Source organism: Mustela erminea, chromosome 16, assembly GCF_009829155.1.
Source record: "Mustela erminea isolate mMusErm1 chromosome 16, mMusErm1.Pri, whole genome shotgun sequence".
Taxonomy (NCBI): Eukaryota; Metazoa; Chordata; class Mammalia; order Carnivora; family Mustelidae; genus Mustela; species Mustela erminea.
In genome coordinates, this window is record NC_045629.1 from 56,596,022 (window position 1) to 56,618,349 (window position 22,328).

The 22,328-nt window shown below is 37.8% G+C and overlaps 1 protein-coding gene across 4 annotated transcripts; it reads left to right on the forward strand.

Annotated features, from left to right (window-relative positions):
- Nucleotides 1-1,409: 1,409 nt before the first annotated feature.
- Nucleotides 1,410-22,083, forward strand: EBAG9 (estrogen receptor binding site associated antigen 9). 4 transcript variants are annotated; one of them, XM_032315886.1, is made up of 7 exons: nt 1,415-1,696; nt 6,596-6,693; nt 10,052-10,130; nt 10,872-11,030; nt 12,715-12,822; nt 17,126-17,217; nt 20,140-22,083. In XM_032315886.1, exons 2-7 carry the CDS (start codon nt 6,611-6,613, stop codon nt 20,258-20,260), a joined length of 642 nt encoding a protein of 213 aa, XP_032171777.1. In that variant the 5' UTR covers nt 1,415-1,696; nt 6,596-6,610; the 3' UTR covers nt 20,261-22,083. The 4 variants fall into 4 exon arrangements, with proteins under 4 accessions (XP_032171780.1, XP_032171777.1, XP_032171779.1 ...); XM_032315888.1 differs by lacking the exon at nt 1,415-1,696 and adding an exon at nt 2,163-2,280 and having other exon boundaries at nt 20,140-22,054; XM_032315887.1 differs by lacking the exon at nt 1,415-1,696 and adding an exon at nt 2,728-2,843.
- The last annotated feature ends 245 nt before the right edge of the window (nt 22,084-22,328 follow it).

Genomic DNA, 22,328 nt, shown 5'->3' on the forward strand with positions numbered 1-22,328 from the left:
GCAGCTGGGGTAATAGCTATTAATAGCTGATGTGTTGGCTATGTGCCAGCCTCTGCCCTAAAAGCTTTGAAAGGGTTAGCCATCCTGTGAAGTGGTGTTATTATGGTCGTCTTACTGATGAGGAAGCTGAGCTTTCCAGATGAAATAATGTATCCAAGGTTACACAGAATCATTCTAGAGGAAAAGCTTAAACATTTTCTTTCTTCCCCTCTTGGAGATAAACAGGTCAATGAATAGAAGTGTGGCACAGATCGGAGTGCAGGGGTGGGCGGATACTAGAAAGTAAGTGGAGGCCAGTCAGGGTGACAGGACAAAGACAGTTGTAGTCACGACACAGAAAAACACGAACTGCTTTCAGCCTCTGACCGCACCAACTGTCGCAGACAGTTTTCTGAGAGCCCCTCGCCCACAAGCAAAGAACTCTGGCCTTTTCATAGCATACAGGATAAAACGAAGGGAAAAAAAGACTTTAAAATCTTAAGTTTGGGAGAACAACCAGCCTGCGAGGCGGGAGGAACAAATGCAGGGTTCAGGTTAAGTTCTGTTTCTTTCTGTTTGTTTGTTTGCAGATAGAGATCACAGGTAGGCAGAGAGAGACATAGAGAGAGAGAGAAAGGAGGAAGCAGGTTCCCTGCTGAGCAGACAGTCCAATGTGGGGCTCATTCCCAGGACCCTGGGATCATGACCTGAGCCGAAGGCAGAGGTTTTAACCCACTGAGCCACCCAGATGCCCCAAATTCTGTTTCTTAACCTTCGAAGGAAAGCCAATCAAACGCTACTTGGAGGAGGCAAAGTCCTGAATTAAACTCAACGTTTCGGGACGCCTGGGTGGCTCAGGGGGTTAAGCCTCTGCGTTTGGATCAGGTCATGATCTCAGGGTCCTGGGATCAAGCCCAGCAACGGTGGGGGGCCTGCTTCCCCCTCTCTCTCTGCCTGCCTCTCTGCCTACTTGTAATCTCTGTCAAATAGATAAATAAAATCTTTTAAAAATTAAAAAAAAAAAAAGACCCTCAACGTTTCGCAATCCTAAATTGGAGGAACGATTCTGGCCTACCGACAGCCACATCGTCCTGAGACGGCCGCAGAGCCCTCATTTTCCGCAATCTAAACACGGCCCTCCCTGGCTTCCACCGGGTAGGGGCAGTCTGTAGGTGGAAAGAAAGGAAAGGGGCATGGTTGGGGCGGAGGTACTCTGCACAGAAAGTAGGACGACAGGGAAGAAGCCCAAGCACTTTGCAAAAGAACAGCCCGCACAGCCACCAACCTTCACAGAAAACCTACCCGTGACCCAGCCGCGGCCAAAGCCACGCCGGCCGCTGCTCGCCCCGCCCCCCGGCGCTCATTGGCTTAGCCCAGTCGCCGGACCCGCGGTCTCTCATCTATTGGGCCAGACAGGACCTGGGCGGGGTGCGGAAGTGAGGGCCTGGAGACCACCGAGAACCGCCTTCCAGGAGCGCGAAGTGGGAGGGGTCGGGGGAGGGTTTCCCGAGGAGGGGGCGGCCATGGCAGCTGCGCGGAGGCAACGGCGGCTGCGACGGAGCGCGCGCCCGGCTTTGAATGAGCGGGGCTAGGACTGAACGGGCGGAGCGCGAGCTCGAGGAAGGGACCGGCAGTGCGCGTGCGCGCGCCTTGTGTGCGCGCGCGGCCCGCGGCAGCTCGGAGCCTCCGCCGGGCGGGCGGGGAGGGGGAGGGGCAGGTGAGTGTGTGCGAGTCGCGCGAGCCCGCGAGGGGCTTCCCTCCCCCACTGCCCCCGAACCCAACCTGGTCCTTGGGTGGGGTGGGGGGGGGTCTTCTGCCTTTCCCTGGTCAGCCCTCCTCTTCGCCCCGCACTTCCCGCCCTCCCACCTTTTCGCCCCTCCACCCGGTTGCTGCCTTCCTCAGCCGACTGCCACTCTGGGGTACTGTTTCCGGGTCGGGTGACCTCTGGGGTGAAGGAACTGCGCCTGGGAGCGGGCCCCGAGCGTGCAGCCCTCATCATGCCGCGCTCACGCGTGGGAGACACGCCTGTGGGACGCGGGCGCAGAAACCCGCCAGTCCCGGAATGGGCCTCCAGCAGGGAAATCTGCTTGTCCTTCGTGGCCCTCCTTCACAGGCCTTGCTTCTTCCCAGATTTTTACGAAATCCAAATTCCAACCTACCCCGAGCCCACCTCCAGCGATTTAGAGCGTTTCACAGAGCGCCGAGTGCGTGGCGTCGGGTTGTGTAACCTGAAAACGCTCTTGCCTTTTTTTCTCATCTGTACAGTGGGTATGATTTTTTTTTTTTATCAGCCAATTTCAGGTGCGTAATCAGAAGTTAAAGCATTTCAGTTATGGGACTCTTGCCTTTTGAGTCATTGAGGAGACCTTAACTCTGCCCTCCTAAGAGTCTCGGTGTCACATACTTGAGAGTCTCCGTGTCACAACTTGAGGGCCTGACTCTGGCCAGAGTTGGTACCGTCCCCTTTCCAACCCGCTCCCACGTTCTCTCCTCCGAGTTCCCTTTTTCCTTGGCTTTTCACATAAGTGAGTTAAGGTAAATTTTATTTTTGGAGCCTTGTGATATTCCTTAATCAACTTGAGAGTTACAAACTGAATTTGAGGCTGCTCTGTACTGTGCTAAGTCATACGGTTTTTAATATTGTGGTATTGAAAATTTTCAGAAATATATTTTTAGAATTGCAGCTATTGAAGACTGACTGACGGTCGTGTGTGCTAAAAGATTTTGGCTTGGCTTATTTCATAAATTGTAATATAGTGACTCTGTTGAAAGGATCTCACCCGCAGTTCACAGGGAATTCCAAGGAAGAAAGATATATTTAATCTTGCAGTTTCTAAGGAAGGCAGTGTTTTTTGGAAATGTAGGTGAGTCTTCCTCACTTGACCTGGCTGAGCTCTCATTCCTGTTGATTTCCTAGAGGTCATTTCTCCAAAAGCCCTGAGGATAGGTTGCTTCGTAATTCGATCCTTTTTCTGCTATAACTCAAGTTTTTGTATTTTCCTCCAAACTTTAAAGGAAATCTTCATTTGAAAATTAGGTTAGATTAGTAATTCTCAGTTTCAGAAAGTATTCTGAAGTAACCAAAGTGCAAAGTAGCCTAAGAGGCATACTGAAATTGGCTACCTAGAGGGCATTCCAAAAATCAAACTGAGGCAATGAGTATAAAATTAAAAGGTTTATCAAGGAGGATGGAGTGTGGGGAGAGCCTAGGCTTTGGGTCAATCTCTTTATTTATTTATTTTTAAATGTTATTTATTTATTTGACAGAGAGCGATCACAAGTAGGCAGAGGCAGACAGAGAGAGGGAGAAGCAGGCTCCCTGCTGAGCAGAGAGCCCAATGTGGGGCTCCATCCCAGGACCCTGAGGTCATGTGCATCAATCTCTAAATCTTGGTGACTAAATCCTCTGGAGCCACAGTGTCAGCCTCATTTATTAAACGGGTGTAATGGAACTTACCTCTTTTGTTCTTAGGATTCCAGTGATATGATAGAAGATACATTGTGTAGAACTATGTTTTGAACATACTGAGTGCTCAAGGAATGTTAATTTCCCTTCAACAAATAGCTGAGTACCTACTATGTGCTTGGCATTGGCTAAGACATACGTATACCAAACTGAGCAAGACTGACTGGGGCTCTGTCTCCTCACTCCCTTGCATTGTCACTAGCCTGTGACAACTGAGCAACAAACAAGGGTTTCTCTGTACTGGGTCAGTAGTTTTTCCCATTCCTTAGGGTAGCATCTATTAGATAGTAGGTGCTAAAGATATATATGCTTGTTGAACTGAATTGGAACTGTGGGTCCCAAAGAATACTCCAATCTGCAAACCAATGTAATTGATCAGAAGTCTTGATAGTTAACTTGATTGCGTTTTCCCCATTTCACTACAGCTGGTTGGAAAATTTAGTCTGGAAATTATAATATCATCACTGAATTAGTAAGAATGTTTATTGTTAGTGAGATATTTTGGCTTTTGAATTAAATAGACCTAGGTTTAAATCTGAGTCATTGGTTGTGGGAACATGGAAACATGTACAAAGTAGAAAATTTAGGTGTGGTAAGAGAAAAATACTGGAATTAAGAAGACTTGATAGTAGGGGCACCCGGGTGACTTAGTCGATTAAGCGTCTGACTCTTGGTTTCTGCTTAGGTCAAAGATCTCATGCATGGGTGGTGGGATCAAGCCCTGCATAGGGCTCTGTGGTCAGCAGGGACTCTGCTTGAAGATTCTCTCCCTCTGCCCTTTCCCACATTCATTCTCTCTCTCAAATAAATCAATATTAAAAAAAAAACAGCAAGAAGTAATAAAGGCTTATGCTAGGGAGATTGCAGTGGAAATAGGAAAGAATATGGTCAGTATTAGGAAATGGAATAAGGTCTTTTGACAGCTTGGACATAAGAGGCTAAGAGAAAGGAGAAGTCAAAATTGTTGCATTTTTTGAAACCTAGTAAACCGTTAATTGGGTTTTTTTTTTTTATCAGAAGTATTTAAGTTACTCAAATAGTGAAATTCTTAAATTTTTTTGGTTCATACCTTAAGAGTCCCTTGTTTACATCCTCTCAGTAAGTCAACTGCAAATACAGGCATTCAGTACATCATTGAACTCACGTGGAGCTGTAACCTCCATGTATGAGCATTTTGCTAAGGAAGCCTTTTGGAACTCTTACTGCAAAGAGTCTACTGGGCCTTTCTATATTTGTAATTCTAGAAATAAAAAGAACTAGCTATGTGTTTCACACTTTGAAGGGAATGGCAGTAGTGGCTCTACAGAGTAATTAGGATCAGGTATAACAGTTAACTATGTTTCCTTTGTGTTTCTGTTTTGTTTATATATTTTTGTTTGAGCTTTTATATGAGGCATAACATACAAACAGTATATGTAGTATACTGGTGTTGCTACTACTCAGACTGAAATATAGATCTATATGCCTATAGATGTAGGCATAAAGTTGTTTGTAATATTTTCTCAATAGCCTTTTTATATCTGTAGACTCTCTGGTAATGTCACCTCTCTATGATATTGGCGTAATTCTTTTTTTTTTTTTTTAAGATTTTATTTATTTATTTAACAGAGAGAGAGATCACAAGCAGGCAGAGAGGCAGGCAGAGAGAGAGGAGGAAGCAGGCTCCCTGCTGAGCAGAGAGCCGGATGCGGGGCTGGATCCCAGGACCCTGGGATCATGATCTGAGCCGAAGGCAGCGGCTTAACTCACTGAGCCACCCAGGTGCCCCAGTATTGGCGTAATTCTATTAGGGACTTAGCATATTTTGGATTGTTATGTGCTTTTGATTTACTGATCCTTTCATCATTAAGAAAGGACCATTTTTATGCCTGCTAATATTTTCTCTGAAATCTACTCTTTGACATTGGAATAGTCACTTCAGCTTCTTTTAGTGTTGGCATGGTATATTTTACCTATTCTTGTCCCATCTGGTATTTGTTCCTCTCCACCTTGTTTTTTGTTCTTCCCTGACTTCTTTCCCCCCCTTTTCTGTTGGCTATATTTTGTCTCTTTTGTAGTCTTATTAGTTCAACTGGAACTTGCCCCTTAGAGAATATGATTTAATTGATTTATTGGGGTTAGACCCAGGTATCATTATTTCTGTAAAGGATCCCCATTATATGTGAACCACTGGACTAGAAGATCTCTATTGTTACTTTCAAGTTAGCTTTGTGACTTTGGGCAAGTTATTTGACTTCTCTAAATGCAATTTCCTCATCACTAAAATGGGCATAATAAAATGTATCTATCTAAAAGTTAAAACTGTTCAACGGTATTTTGAAGAGTACTGTTATGTTCATATGGTTCAAACTTCAAAAGGTACCAAAGACTCAATATATACTGTTTTATGCTTTTTGATTTTTCATAGAAAATAATACATAAAGATAATACATAATAAGGTAATACATAAATACATAAAAAAGTAATTGAAGTTTTGAAATATTCTGCGAATATTTCAAAAAGGGTTTTTCCTCTCAACTACTGAAAACTTAAAAATCTTGTTTCTTGAATTGTCAATATGATTTACATTTTATTTTTATTTTTTTTAAAAGATTTTATTTATTCATGAGAAAGAGAGAGAATGGCAGAGGGAGAAGCAGATTCCCTGTTGAGCAGAGAGCCCGACAGTGGGCTAGATCACAGGACCCTGGAATCATGAACTGAGCCAAAGGCAGACTGAGCCACCCACGTGCCCCATGATTTACATTTTAATTTTAAAATTTGCTGAGTCTGGGGTAACTGGGTGACCCAGTTGGCTGAGTGCCTGACTCTTGATTTTGACCCAGGTCATGATGTTAGGGTTGTGAGATCAAACAGAGTCTGCTTGAGATTCTTTCTCTCCCTCTGCTTCTCCCCACCCCTTTTTCACAGGTGCTCTCACTCTCTCAAATAAACAAATAAAATCCTTAAGAAAATAAAATTTACATGTTATATTTGTGGTTTCTAAAGAAAAGTAAAAAATGTCTGATTTTCACAGCTCATAATAGGACCTTTTAGCTTGGGAATGGGAATTTAGTTTATAAAATCAGAATGGGATTATAGAGTGTATTATTTAGAATGGGAATACAGCTTATGAAATCAGCTAAGTGCATTTATGTGCTTTTTCCACAGGTTTTGATTCCCACCATGGCTATCACACAGTTTCGGTTATTTAAAGTTTGCACCTGCCTTGCAACAGTATTCTCATTCCTAAAGAGGTTAATATGCAGGTAAACAAATTTTATGTTCAGATTGACTTGTTTATCTTCTTGCTGGTTTTGGATGCCTTCATAATTACAAAAAGGCAGTTCAAACTATATTTAAGCTAAATAACTTGATTATAGTATTTATTCATTACTCTCTGATATTTTGTTTTATGTATTTCCTCTACTTCATATCTAGAAAGTAGAGTTTCACTTTTTTTCATTTTTTTAAATTCTTACATCTTTAATTAAAATCATATTCTTATTCCTATAGAATTTCAGAAAAATCAAATCTCTTTCATTGTAATAAGACAGTTTTTACGTATATAATTATTTCAGAATTATTTCAGAATTATTACCAGAATGTTTTAAGATGGTTAGGTGGAATTAGGAGTAAATATTTCTTTCTATAGTATAATATGAATATTATTTTTATATTTTAAAAAATAACTTGAGCAGAAAAACCTCGCACAAAATAGATTTTTTATTGTCTCTTAAAAAATATTCCAGAATGTGGAATGTGGAATATGTAGTCCTAGTCAGATAAGTCATTCTGCTTCTTTAGTAAGTCATCCAAATATTTGAATTCCTTCTATTTTTGTCACACAACTATACCCTAGAGCTATTCTGTACTGTACCCTAGAGCTATGTGCTGAGGCACTTCAGGGCTTCACATTAAACTCACAGGTGTATCATCAGGATTTTTTTTTTAATTTCTAGCAAAACACAGTGAATGGGATAATCAACATCTGTTAAACGTTGCACAAACTACTAGATCAAGGTAGTTCACGTTTGTAGCATTAGCTCATGCAGCATTACTTTGGCAGATATTCTTGAATGTTTGAGATAAGTTTTTGTTTACTTGTATTTTTGGTGACCTGTCTTTGCAAAGCTAGGATTTAGGTTGTAATTAAAGCAAGTACTGAACCTAAAACTAATGTGAAACAGAAAATGAGGATGGTAGTACCCAATCTGATTTTGAGTTCTGAGGAACTGTGCAGTATCCAGTAACCCCACATATATGTGCCATTAGTGACTATGGTTCTTTAAGAATGAAATAAAAATACTGTTTTTCTTTATATGTAGTAGTTTTGCAAATGGCTACTGTGTAGTTAGGACATAAGTATTAAATTGTTTGGGTGTAACTATGTAATCAATGAAACTGTTAGGTATTTGCTTTGGCCAGGGGTACTGTGAAAAAAAAAAAAGTACTGACACACAGAGTAGGGTATAGTAAAAGAGGAAGTAGAAGGCTGTCAGCTTCTTTCTTAGCAGCCCTGATTTAGAAGTTGCACACAAACACTTCTCAGCTTACTGTCCAGAGCTTAGTCATATGGCCATGTAGCTTCAAAGGAGGCCAGGAAATATATGCTCTGGCTAAGTAGCCCTTTATAACTATTAAAACTCTGAGGATTAAGGACATTTATTGTTAGAAGTAGAGTGATTTGGGATTTTCCTAAAAGTAGGGCCATAGTATGGCAAACAGAATGAGTAGATGAACTAGAATGAAGATGACCACTGGAGGAAGAAAGGTCAAGAAAGATACAGAAAATTTAGGTTATTGAACTTATCCAGGAAGAGGACAGGATTTAGGGAGTAAGGAAAATAGTGAACTAAGTGCTCAGGTCAGCAGAGTATGAGGAGAAATGGCCAGAAAGGTAAGCTAGGATAAGAATGGGTGTTAACTGCCAGGAGGCTGGAGGTTAACAAGAGATAAATTATAGGTATTTTTCTCTTCACATATGTATTTTCTGAAACTAAAATATTTTTGGAAAAAGAATGCATTTGATTTAAAAAAATTTAAGGACAGTTGCCACACTATAAATTTCACGATAATATATTTAGGATTGATTTTATGTTCACTTTTAGAAAGAAAACTGATTCGTTGTTAGAGTAACTTTTCTTACGTGTCAGAGGGAACCTAGATCATGTACTCCAAAAGTATCACGTCTACATCATAAATTTAGTGGTAGATTGTATTTTCTAGTTATCCTTTAAATAAAATATGATTTCTAATCTTGTAGTAAAAATAACTACCTTACCAGTTTGCTCTAAGTAGATGTTGTGTAAATTATCTGAAATGAAGCAAGTGAATAATCATTTATAATAGCTACCATTTTTTTTAGTGTCATTTTATGTACCGGGCAGTGTCTAGTGTGTAACTGCTTTAAATATGTCACTTAGTTAAATCCTTAAACAACTCTACAAAATTAGGTTTGAATACCTACATTTTGCAGGTGAGGATATTGAAACTAAGAGGCTAGTTGATTCTAACTAGACTCGTAATTAGTAGAAGTTAACATTTAAAACTATGGTTTACATAGTTTCTATAGCCCATGCTCTTAGCACCTGAGCTATGATATCTATTTTGTTTAATACAGTGCTTCTCCTACCAATCCTTATCAATTACAGTTTAGTTCAACCCAGTGATTTTCAAACTTTTTTTTTTTTAATTTTTTATTTTTTATAAACATCTATTTTTATCCCCAGGGGTACAGGTCTGTGAATCACCAGGTTTACACACTTCACAGCACTCACCAAAGCACATACCCTCCCCAATGTCCATAATCCCACCCCCTTCTCCCAAACCCCCTCCCCCCAGCAACCCTCAGTTTGTTTTGTGAGATTAAGAGTCACTTATGGTTTGTCTCCCTCCCAATCCCATCTTGTTTCATTTATTCTTCTCCTACCCACTTAAGCCCCCATGTTGCATCACCACTTCCTCATATCAGGGAGTGAAGTGGTCAAACTTTTTTTTAATAGTTTGATAGGTAGTCTTACCAAAAAGCTACATAGGTATAACAAACAAAAGACAAGCCATCCTGGTTAAAACGGCATAGTTGGGGACGCCTGAGCGGCTCAGCTGGCTGAGCATCCAGCTCTTGGTTTGGCTCAGGTCATGATCTCATGGGTCACGGGACGGAGCTCCATGGCGAGTCTGCTTAAAGATTCTCCCCCTCTGTTCTTCCCCCTGCTTGTGTGCCCAAGTGTGTTCTCTCTCTCTCTTAAATAATCTTAAAAATAAAATAAAATAAAAGGGTAAGTGTCCCAGAGCTTCACCAACAGAGTGTGGTTTAAAGGAATATAGTTTGAAATCACTTTGCATTTTTGTTTTTGTTTTTATATTCTTCCTGAGTTTATCTATAATTCTGAGTCCTAAGCCAAAAAGCAGTTTTGTTGTCCTTTCCAAGATTTTAAACATATTTAAAAAATATTTGATGCATGCCTTTTCTTTTCATGTTAATGAGCAACTCTTAATTATTAAAATAAAGAATTGCAAAATTATAAAAGATCTTCTTTTATAAGCCTCCAGTTACTGTCCATTGTGCTTCTACCTGATTTGTTTGGGTAATTATTGAAATAAGTTATTTCATTTTTATTTTAGATCTGGCAGAGGACGGAAACTAAGTGGAGACCAAATAACTCTGCCAACTACAGTTGATTATTCATCAGTTCCTAAACAGGTAATTTTTTTTTTTTAAGTTTTTTTTTTTCAGTGTTCCAGAACCATGGTTTTCAAACTGGACTGCAGTTCATTAATTAATATGTCATGAAGTTAATTTGGTAGTCAGGTCAGGCTTTTGCTGTTGTTATATTTTTTTTATTCTAAAATTTTTATTTGGCTCTTCATAGTATTTTCTATTTACTTTGCTGAAATTTCCTATTTTATTTTTCCATAGGTTTGATTCAAGAGTGTTTGCTTTTGTTTGTCAAAGTATTTTTATAACTATTTTAAAGTCTTAGATAATTATAACATTTATATTATTCCATATGAGTTGAAATTTACTGATTGTTTGTGGAATAAACATGGACATTTTGAAGATTATATTTAAGACTCTGTCTTATATAAATTCTATCAAGAATGTTTTTTGTGTTTTATTTAAATCAGGCAATCAACCCAATTAGGCTTAGGATGCAAGTTTCAATGTTCTTTCTTGGACTATAGTTCTAAATGTCAATTCAGGTTTTAAAGCATTTGCTTTTGTTTCATTTTTTTTTTGTTTTTAATGTCTAACTTATAGTAAAAGTGTTTTTATAAACTTTTGATCTAGTTTTGGTATATGTTTTATAAAATTTATATTTTTCTATTGGTCAAAAAGTTTGAAAACCAGTATTTTAGAAAGCCTATTTTTCTAATGAATGATAAATGAGATATTGATTAGGTTACCCCTTTGTGGTTGACACTATTGATGGATTCATTATAGACCGATGTTGAAGAGTGGACTTCCTGGGATGAAGATGCCCCCACAAGTGTTAAGATTGAAGGAGGCAATGGGAATGTAGCAACACAACAAAATGCTTTGGAACAACTGGAACCTGACTATTTTAAGGACATGACACCAACTATAAGGAAAACTCAGAAAGTATGTAAAAGATTTGTGGTTTGGGAGGTTAAATAATTAAACTGCTTTTCAGGTTCCTATATTTAAATCAGACAGTACAATTAGTATTTCTCAGAAATCCTATTTCTGATAATCAGTTTGTTGTGTTTTCTAACATATTAAACAAGCTTACATATTAAGTGACTTAGACGTAGATCTAGTAAGTTGCACCCCCAAGTCTTTTAAAGTTATATATGCATTTACTGAAATCCAACCATAGACCAGATTCTAGACTGCGGTTTCTACTATAGAGACTAAGCTGATTAAGATAAAGTTCTGACCTTAAAAGAGTTCACAGTTTAGTGATGCCTACAAACTGATAGGTGTAGTTTCCATTATTTATAATCATTATAAAATGATGCAGGACTCTCAGAAGCTTGTGATAGTCATCCACACTTTACTTAATCCCTTTTGAATTGGGTATAGAAGATCAATTAAAGGTGGGGGGAATTATTGGAGAAAGAACAGTGACTGAATATTTTCCTTTTTATCAAAAGTAGTACGTGTACTTTTTAAAAAAAAATTTAAGTCAAAGAATAGAAGAGCTTATAATGAGAAGCAAAGGGCTTCTGCTCCATCATTCCCCTTGGACACTTCTAATTCTCAGAAGCAACCACTGATAACTTTTCCTGTTTGGGCTTATAATGTTTTTTTTAAATCATATCTATTATGTAATATGCTTATGTTGCTATGCCTTGATTTACTAATCACAGACATTGTCCATTGACTTCATACTGTGGTAGATGGGGTTTATTTCATACTACCCTCACTGCCCTTCCCCCTCTTCCTAACCTTACGATGCTGTTATTCCAGTCTTCCTCACTAGTCACCCTGCTATTTCAAAACAAAACAAAACTAAACTAACTAACTAACAAAAAAGCTTGATTAGGGTTCCATTTCTTGTTCAGTCATGCATAGAAAATATTTCTTAAAAATGCATTTTATAAAATGAGGACATTATTTATTCCACCATTCCTTAATAGGGTTTCTCACCCACTTCTGCCTCCCCACCAGTTTCAGCTATAAATTTGTTTTTATAATTTCAAGGCTAATAACATTTACATTCTGTACTCAGGATTTTGTTAATTTGTTCAAATGTCTCGGTGTTAAAGAGCATAAAATTGTGTATTTTTCAAGGAGTTTATGTGTATTACTAGATGAATACCTTATATTTTGGAAGTAATTGCTGTCTTAAGAGGAACCTAGACTATTACAATAGTACCTTAATAAATTAGTTAGACTGAAAATGTTTTTAAGCTACAAAGTTACCACTACTGCCTTGAAAGAGCAAATGGATTGATAGATAACCATATGAAGAGAGCTGGCCATACTTTGTAGGATGTGACATGTGTTCTTATTTAATATGGTGACTAAAAGTGCGAATTTATATTTTGTGGGTCTAGAGAGAGAAGAGGAAAATTTGATGTTTTTTTAGGAAAAGTAAGATGGAATTTTTCTTAGTATGTAAGTGATTTGTGTGACAATTGCCTAGGAATTTTGATAGTCTTTACAGACTTAAAAAAAAAACTTAACATTATAAATTTTAAAAGAAGAAAGGTAGGGCATATTTGAAATAATTACAGAATACTTTGGTCACATAATTATCTTGTCTATTTTTATATAATGCATAAAATATTCCTATAATTCTATTTCACTTATCTTTCAGATCATTATTAAGAAGAGGGAACCATTAAATTTTGGCATCCCAGATGGTAGCACAGGTTTCTCTAGTAGATTAGCAGCTACACAGGATATGCCTTTTATTCATCAATCTGTAAGTATGTTAATAATATATAGGCAAGAGTTTGTTTTGTTTTCTTGAAAGAAGAAAATCAAAATGAACATAATATTTGTACTTCTGTGCTTCATAACAGGCTTGGCAGATGAGAGACATTAATCTTGAGTTTTGCCAGTCTTATCCTTTTAAGAGATTGTAGATTACATCAGCTACTAATATCAGAGTCCCACTGTACATGTAAAAGATAAATACAGTATGTTACTTAACGAATGTGACCTTTTGGTACACCTGGGTGGCTCAATTCGTTGAGTGCCTGACTCGATTTTGTCCCAGGTCGTGATCTCAGGATTGTGAGATTGAGCCCGCCTTGGGCTCTGTGCTGGGCATGGAACGGGCATGGAACCTGCTGAAGATTCTCCCTCTCCTTTTCCTTCTGCCCTTCCCCTTTTTGCCTGTGTGCGCACCTGCACGCTTTCTCTCTTTCCCTCTCTAAAAGAAAATAAATTTTTTTTAAAAAGTGACCTTTAAAGAGATTTACCACTGAAATTTAAACTTAAAAGCAGGCTATTTTTAAGTGAGTCATGAATTGTTTCCCTAGTAGGGTATATTTACATTTAAAGTATAATTTGACTTGTAGTAGGTTTGATTTAAATGCATCAATTTGAAGGACAAAAGTACTGTAGTCAACATTGGAAGTATCTCAGAATCAGCTTTGAATTTTCTTAAAAACACCTATGTCCAGGGTCACTTGGGTGGCTCAGTCTGTTGAGCATCTGCCTTAGGCTCAGGTCCTCACCTCTGGGTCCTGGGATGGAGCCCTGCATCTTGCTCCCTGCTTGGCGGGGAGTCTGCTTCTCCCCACTCTTTGTGCGCGCGCTCTCTCTCTCTGTCTTGCTCTCAAATAAATAAATAAAATATTTAGAAAGAAAACTTTTAGTCTGGCACTCCAGGTAGTCATAATGATCATCAAAGAACTCTCCATAACTTAAAAAAAAAAACCTACAATGTTCAGACTTCTCTGTAGATCTAAGCTTAAGTATGTTTTGATTGCAAGATTATTGATTAATAATTGTTGACTAATTTATTATGTTATTATTGTATAACAGCCCCACAGCTAGTGACTTAAAACAATAAACATTCTATAGTTTCTATGGATTGGGAATCCAGGAGTGACTCAACTGGGTGGTTCTGGCGCAGGGTTTCTAATGACTTTCCGGACAAATCATTAGCTGGGGCTGTAGTCCTGTGAAGGCTTGCCTGAAATTAGAGGGTTCATTTCATAGGGGCTCACTTTATGGCCTGGCAAATTAATGGTGGTTGGTTGCGTGAAACCTCAGTTCCTTGCCATGGACGTCTCCGTAGGGCTGCTTGGGTTTCCATACAACATAACTGCTGAGGGTCCCAGAACAAACGATCCCCAAAAAAGAGAAGGCAGGCAGAGGTGAAGCCACAGTGCTTGTTTATTATTCGTCTTACAAGTGACGCACTGTCACTAAATCCAGCCCACATGCAAGGGGAGAGGAATTAAGCTCTACCTCTTGAAGGAAGGAGTGCCAAAGAATTTGCGACAGTTTTAAACCACCACATCTGTCTGTGTATCTTGTTTGTTTAAACTGTATGGGTGCTTCAGAGGCCCCTTCTCTCCAGGGGACCCGTGTTTATGTATGTTTTTAATTCATTGGTCAAAAATGATTCCTACTAATGCGAGACAGGGTGCTCGGTGCTAGTGCTATAGTGGAAAGTGAGAAAAACAGGCAGAGTCCTTGCTTCAAAAAAATACATTCTAGTGGGGGAAGTGCAGTATTAAATAAATGATCATCCATAAATAATGCAAATTTTGGTAACTCCTCTGCATTTATTTATTTTTATTGAAGATTTGATTAATGTATTTGAGAGGACAGAAAGAGCATGAGTGGAGAGAGGATGGGGCTCCATCCCAGGACCTTGAGATCATGACCTGAGCCAAAGGCAGACACTTAACCAACTGAGCCACCCGGGTGCCTCCTCCTGTGCATTTACATTATGCTATGAGAACACAGTAACACCATAGATATTCCTCGAAAGTAGCACAGCATGTTTAATTTTTTATTTCATATTTCTAAATTTTCTACTTTATTCATATGTGTTTGATCCTTATTGATAAAGCGGTTCAGACTTAACCAGTGAATTAGTAAATGTTTCCCACTTACTTACAAGTTTTTATAATACCAGTATAGCTTATTATGAAGTTGTAAATATATACCTCCTTACAGAGTTGAAGGTAAATAGGATAGTTGGAGATTGTCTTCAGTGCTATCTCCACATATTTTCCTCTCAGCAGATGAAATAAGGGGCATTGCTTAGGCGAGAATGGTAATCTACTGCACTTTGTTCTCTACTCTAAAAATATCTTACCATCCATTCTACCAATTAGTTTCTTCTTTTAAATTCCATATTCTATTTTTTTTTTCTGGAGTTTAATCATCCGTGTTGTTGTAATAGCTTTTTATACTAAGAATATTAACTTTTTTCTGTCATCTTTTATAATTTTTTGATTTGTTCTTGGCTTTATAATTTGGTTTGGATGTTTTTGATGGGCCGATGTGTTTAGGTTTTTTTTTTTTCTTTTATAAGTAAGCTCCATGCCCAGCGTGGAGTCAGTGTGGGGCTTGAACTCACAACCCTGAGATCAAGACCTGAGCTGCGATTAAGAGTTGGACACTTGGGGTGCCTGGGTGGCTCAGTAGGTTAAAGCCTCTGACTTCAGCTCAGGTCATGATCCCAGGGTCCTGGGATCAAGCCCCACATCGGGCGCTCTACTCAGCAGGGAGCCTGCTTCCACTTCTCTCTCTCTCTCTCTGCCTGCTTCTCTGCCTGCTTGTGATCTCTGTCTGTCATATAAATAAATAAAAATCTTCAAAAAAAAATACATAAAATGTTTAAAAAAAAAAAAAAGAGTTGGATGCTTAACCAGCTGAGCCACCCAGGTGCCCTGTGTTTAGTTTTTATGTAGCAGCCCTACCCATCTTATCCTTTAAAACTTTTTAATTTGAAAGGCCATCTCTACTAAAGAATCAGCTATCACTCTCTTTGTGATTTTAGTTCACTTTTTTTATGTCTAAATGTTTTGTTTACAGAAAGTCAAACACCTCAGTGGAAAAGTGGATACATTGACAAATAAGAAATAGACTTAGTCTATTAACATGAAGAAAAGTTTGATCTTATTACTTCTCAAAGAAATCCAAAGTAAAATAACAAGACCCCATTATCAGGTCTTAACCAATTAGCAAAGAGGAGAGAAGGCGATTACCAGTATTAACAGAGGTACAGGGAGGGAAGACTTGTACCTGTTCCTGCTGGTAGGATTAGTTGGTATAGGTTTTCAAAAGGGTCATTTGAATTTTGGTTCAGTGGCTTGAGAAAAATTTTTTTATTTGATTTTAGTATTCGACTTTTATAGACTTATATTAAACAGATTATCAGAAATACACTAGAAAGTTTTAACAGAGAACGGTATTACGTTTATAGTTAGGAGGAGTATAAGTGCTCAGAAGTATACTAAATCTATTCATAGATTGGTGCCAGTTATGCTCATAGTCACTTCCGCACCTAACTAAACATTCCAGAATGAGCATTTTTATTGGTTTGTGGAAGAAAAAGTGAACTTTCAGAGGTCCAGCCTGGGGGATATTGGAAAGTATAATGGAAGAAGTAGTGAAAGGCCAGCCTACTGGGGTCGGGTAAGTAGGACAGGCCAAAGGAAAAAAATAAAAAAACAAAAAACCAAAAAAACCGCTATATGGAATTACTCTGGTGAAGAGTAAATTTTGTCCGGTTTGTTGTTTTTGCCTTGGGCCCACCTAGTAAGAACCACTGAAAAATCTATAAATTACTTATGCTTAAATGAAAATGGCTATGCTGATTTGGAAACTTCGGGTCCTCTAGTTCATCTTCGCACGGAGTAGTTAGGCATCTCCAATTCCATCTCCAGTCAGTCTCTTCTCTTGCCCCCACCCCTACCCTCTCCTCTCACTGAAAAGAGAGAAATGGAAAGAAGAAACTTCCTATTCTTGTCAATTCCAACTTAAAGTAGACAGAAAAAAACAACCATTATAAAACATAAAATAGGAAGAAAACTGGACCTGCCCAGGACCGTTGAGTACTGAAAGTCATGTGTCCCAGGAAACAGCTCAGTTCCAGGCGGACCCAGGTCTGGTCATCCGGGCCTTATATAGGACGTGAGGAAGACACAGAGGAGTGACAAGGTCTGACTCATGTTATAAAAGACACTCCCCTGGACTGCTGAGTGGAGAAAGAGGAGCTCTTTACTATCATAATTTTATTTTGTACTTTGTTGTAGCCTGAATTAGGTGACTTAGATACCTGGCAGGAAAATACCAACGCATGGGAAGAAGAAGAAGATGCGGCCTGGCAAGCAGAAGAAGTTCTGAGGTATTTTAGTTATACTTATATTGCAGCTTGAGTAGAAGAACTCAATTTGTTCATGTTGCATTTGAGGTCAAGAAAGCTAATTATGCCAAAAGTTGTATTTTTCTTCATTCTTTCTCACTCAGGCCTAGGTAAGAGAGGATTTTTTTTTTAATTTCAGACTGCATATACTATTTTATATGATTAAAATGTCACAGAAACCAAGAATTTAAAGTATTAGAGGAACAAAAGAGTAATAAGATTAAGGGCAAATGAGATCTTCTATATTTATACATCATATCATACTATTTGCTTTATATTATGTTCCCTGTAAAGCATAGTTATCTCTTGAAACATGAGCCACCACTATATATTCCTCTAGAACAGAACTTATACCCCTATTTTTGTTTCCCTGTGACCTAGAATAGTGCCTAGCGCTACACCTTCAAATGGAAATAACTTACATAGCACTCTACAATTGTATATATAGTTCAATTGATACGCTCACAAGCCCTACGAGGTAAATAATTATGTCAGGTCCTATCCATTCTACAGAGAAGAAAATATTATTCCTGAGGGCTTCAAGTTTGTTTTTTTGGTGTTATGTTCTTTTTTCTTTGTTTTTGTGAGCAGTAAACTTAATTCTTGCTACTGTTGCATTAGGTCAAAGAGGTAACAGAGTATTTACCCTAAAAAAGTTTATGACCATCATCACTGGTGATATTTAAATTAATCTAAATCATTTTTTATTTTTAAAGATGATATAGTAAAACACAGTGATGTAAGTCTGTTTTTAAAGATTGTTTCTATAACAGGGATAGAAAATAACAAAACAACTGATTTCATTTTAGTACTTCGCCTTGTCTTCATCAATTAACTACAGTTACCTTGAAGAGCCAGCAGAGGGTGTAGTTGAGTTAGGGCTGACTTTTTTTTTTTTCTTTTTGTCTTGTCCTTTCTATTTTCAGCTTTTTTTGAATAAGAATGTGTCACATTTTAACAGTCAGTAAAGTTATGAGACCTTTAAATATTTAGTTTTTACTTAATCATTATTCACTGTAAAAGGAGTACTTTGAAAATTGTAAACAGCAACATTTATGTTGCATGGATCATCAAAAAAAGATCCATTTTTTTTACTCTTTTTTGGATAAATCATAGATATAGAAGTCCAAGTGTTTTAGAACATTTTGGGGGGTTCTGGTAATTGTTTTGTGTCATTAACCATAGGATAAGGGAGGGGTCTGTTCATTCTGAATCCATTGATCTTAACAACAGCACTACAGAGTTGATGAGTTCACAAGTATCTTAATACTCACTGTACCAAAATTTTTTTCCATGCTACTTTCTTGCACTCTGAATGAAACAAGACAAAAACTAAAAACAAAACCCTAAACCTAGTGCTCCGTGTTACATGACAGCTTGGGAAAGGGAGCTTATCAGTCATTAATACACATGCTTCCTGCTACCACTTGCATAAGTTATAATCAAAGAGACACGGAAGACTCGTGTGCTGTTACTGCCCCCAGAAGAACACTGCGAAGTTTCCAAGTGTAGTCACGCTCCATGTCCTCTCACGCAGTCTGTTCCCCATTGCCACTTTAATACTGCCCAGTACTGAAATCAGTAAAGTTAAGGAAGGAGATTTTGGTACTTCAGTGATTTCAGGTGTGTATCTGGAGAGGGAAAACAGATTCTGTCTGTAGTCATCTCTAACTTGCGCCATTTTCCAGGAACATTAACTCTTGGTGTTTATACTTTACCTAGTGACCCGGTGAAAGCTTAGAGATCTTGTTTGTCTGTAAGCTAGCCTGCTCTTGATAATTCTTTTCCTAGCTCCCTTTTGTCACCAGCATTTTGACTTTGGGGGGCAGATTATCAGTTTTTCTAGGAAGTGATCAGAGCTAGTGAAAAGTGGATTTCTTTTAACCTATTCTTGGTGAAGATCAAAACAGTGCCTAAAATAAGTCTCTCTACTTTCTCGAAATTTGGTCATAGGCACCTCTGCTCATTCGCACTTATGATGAGAATGGTATATACATTTTGCTCGCCAGAGCTTGCTTGGAGCTGTCCCATACATAGCTAATCCACACTGGATTTTTCTGTTTTATAACCTGATGTTGCCCATCCCATGTGCATCTGTGACCTGAGGAAGCTTCCTTCCTCAACCTTGCATGCTTCTTCACTTACTTTCTCAGATCTTAAGCCTCAGATCCGGGACCAGCTTCTGTTCTTTGTCCTATCTCGTCACCCCTTGCTACTCCCACTCCCCACACAAGTCGATCAGTAACAGAAGAGAGGCTAGTGGTTCTAGCTCTTGGGAGTCAGGGAGGGGCTAGGGAAGAGGGAAGGATCTCATAATGTGTGATCAGCAAGTACCCACCGTACTGCCCCTTAGGAGAGCTGGCCAAATGCTAATCTTTAAATAGATTTCTAGCTTCCAGTTGGAAGGCTTGTGCTGCTTTTCTGTTTTCTTTGGGCATTGTGTTCTGCACATCTGTGTTCTTGACTTCCTTTAGCAGAGTTTTTCTAACTATTATAATAACAGGAGATTTAGTCCTCAACATCAGAATGGTTTCTCAACATCTTTTCAGAATGGTATCAGAAAGGTGTAGTCCAATGGAGGTAGTGTTTTAGTGAAAATAATCCGAAGTAGAGGGATTAGAGGATGTGGGTTCTTCTCCTTGTACTTGTGACTTTGGATAAGTCACTTAGCCTTTGAGTCTCATTTTACTTTTTGTAACCCAGAGACAGTACTCTTCTATTGTGTAAGTCATGTTCTAAGGATTAAAAGAAATACCATTTTTGAAAATCTTTGAAATTTTCAAAACAGTGAGAAGGAAGATTTGATGTTGGTAAAAAGGCACTGCTATTTCTTTCTGGAATTTATTCTCCATTTTACCTGTACGGTATTTTTTAAAAGTAAAAATACGAATATATTTCTTTCAGGCAGCAGAAGATAGCAGACAGAGAAAAGAGAGCAGCAGAACAACAAAGGAAGAAAATGGAGAAGGAGGCACAGCGGCTAATGAAAAAGGAACAGAACAAAATTGGCGTGAAGCTTTCATAACGGATGTCCTTCACATGTCATAGTGCCAGTAGGAGAGATATGAGCTCCACAATTCAAGCAACATTTATATGGATTAAGACTATTTTCAGAATACAAACACATTGCTTGATTTTAATGCATTCATCAGACCATCTGGGGGACCAGGATTCTCTCAGAGTACCTTGAGCTCTTGTGAATGAGACTCAAAAAAACAAAGACCTATGAGGCAATATTTTTTTCAACATGCTCCAAGTGTACGACAATTGTTTGCTGTAGAGAAATTATTACAAATGGAATATACCAGTACCTCTTCTAGCTAGTGTTTCTAGCTAAATAAATGGGTGTAAATAATTTTATGGTGGGAAAGAACTCTGCTCTCTATAATGCTTTCCTTCATTGTGCATAATGATAAAATAAATAATTTTAAATATTCCTTTGTTTCCATGATTATCTGACCTAATTCAGACAAACTGGCAGGGCTTTAACCTCTTTATTTTTGTTTTCAGAAGCTGGTATTGGCATACATTTCTTCTAGTCTGAACTGGTATTGTTTACGTTTAATACGACATTAAGGAATTTGATGACTTTGCTTTTTAAGAAAATGACATTAAATGCAATAATTTTATTTATCAAGATTTTATACATCATTGTTTTCTTTTAGATGGTGTTGTAATGGTATACATATTTGTAATTTATACTGCATGTATAAACATTGAAAATCCGCAAAATGACAAATTTGTTTTGCGTTACTATAATTTGTGACTTTTAGAAAACTAGCATTAGTAGCTTTTTCCTTTAGTTGTAGATTTTAAGATGTTACAGTGTTTTAAGTACCTTAGTCCCTTCCCCCACAAAAGCCATTAATTTACAAACACCGAAAGCCTTTGGTTCTAATATTTTAAAGCTTTCAGATGATTACCCTGCCAGTTTTATATATCTGACATAATGCAGTTTACTGTGTTGTTGGCTAACATAATACTGATTCATTACATTTTAAATGGAGATAAGAATAATATTTTTATTTTGGGGTGTTGACCGGCTCGAAAATATTTTGAAGGAAATAGATACATACTGTATTCACAGGAGAAAAATAGATTTGATAGTTTAAATCCCATTAATTTTTTCTCCATGATTAAAATACATTCAGACTGATTTTTCTATGGCTTTAGAGTTTTTAAAGATTTTTACTTTCATAAAACTTGTTGCCCAAAGTTAACATTCTGTGGGTTTTTTTTTTTAAGTGTCGTAGATACTCTGCAGGCTAACTACTGCTGATATGTTTGAATTAAAATATTTCATAGTAAAATCATAACCTGTACAGTGAGATCACCCTAAGCCCTTAGCCTAAGCTCCTAGACTAAATGTGATTGTAGAATCCAGTTGACATTTAACTTTGGTAAAGATCTGCTTTTTATAGTCCCAAGCCACATTTTCAGTTATCATGTTTATTAGAGTTTCTGCCAATAAACTTTCAATTAAATAGAATTAGACTCAAATTTTTAGTAACAAATATATTCCCTTCCCTTATTTGTATTTATTCATTTTTAGTTATGGAATGATACATGATTTCTCTAAATTTGGGATTCATAAAGGGTAACTTCTTCTTTTAGTACAATAAATTTTATTGCTTTTCCCCAGTAGTTGAGAAGTATTGAAGTCTACTTTGGTCATGACTTTCATGACGTGGGATTTTGGGTTTTTTTTTGCTTTTTTATTTTTGATTAGAAGAGAAGACTGGGGAAAAAAAAGACGTGAAAACTGATCAGAAATTGTTCTTTGTATGATTAATTAGAAAGATTTTTTTAAGGAAAAGAATAAATAGCAATTTTGGAATTTTTTTTAAACTTCTGTTGATATATAAACTGAATTTCTGTGTTAAGCTGGGTGTAATATGGTCCCAAAAGAAGTTGTGAAGTAAGTTAAATATATATGATATGATAAACACTTCATGCTGACAAGCTGACTTTTAGCTTTGAAATTTATAGTTTGTTTTCTTTTCATCTTAATTAGGAATTGTCAATCTTAGAAGCCTATTAGTAAAAGTAAAGAAGAAATATGGGTAGGCATAGATAGAATTAGTGAAATGCTA

Bases quoted from the DNA above. Each gene is read 5' to 3' on its own strand.
- EBAG9 (XM_032315886.1), top strand. From the start codon at position 6,611: ATGGCTATCACACAGTTTCGGTTATTTAAAGTTTGCACCTGCCTTGCA. The intron at 11,031-12,714 runs GTATGTAAAAGA...CTTATCTTTCAG, and splicing joins CTATAAGGAAAACTCAGAAA to ATCATTATTAAGAAGAGGGA. The intron at 12,823-17,125 runs GTAAGTATGTTA...ACTTTGTTGTAG, and splicing joins TGCCTTTTATTCATCAATCT to CCTGAATTAGGTGACTTAGA.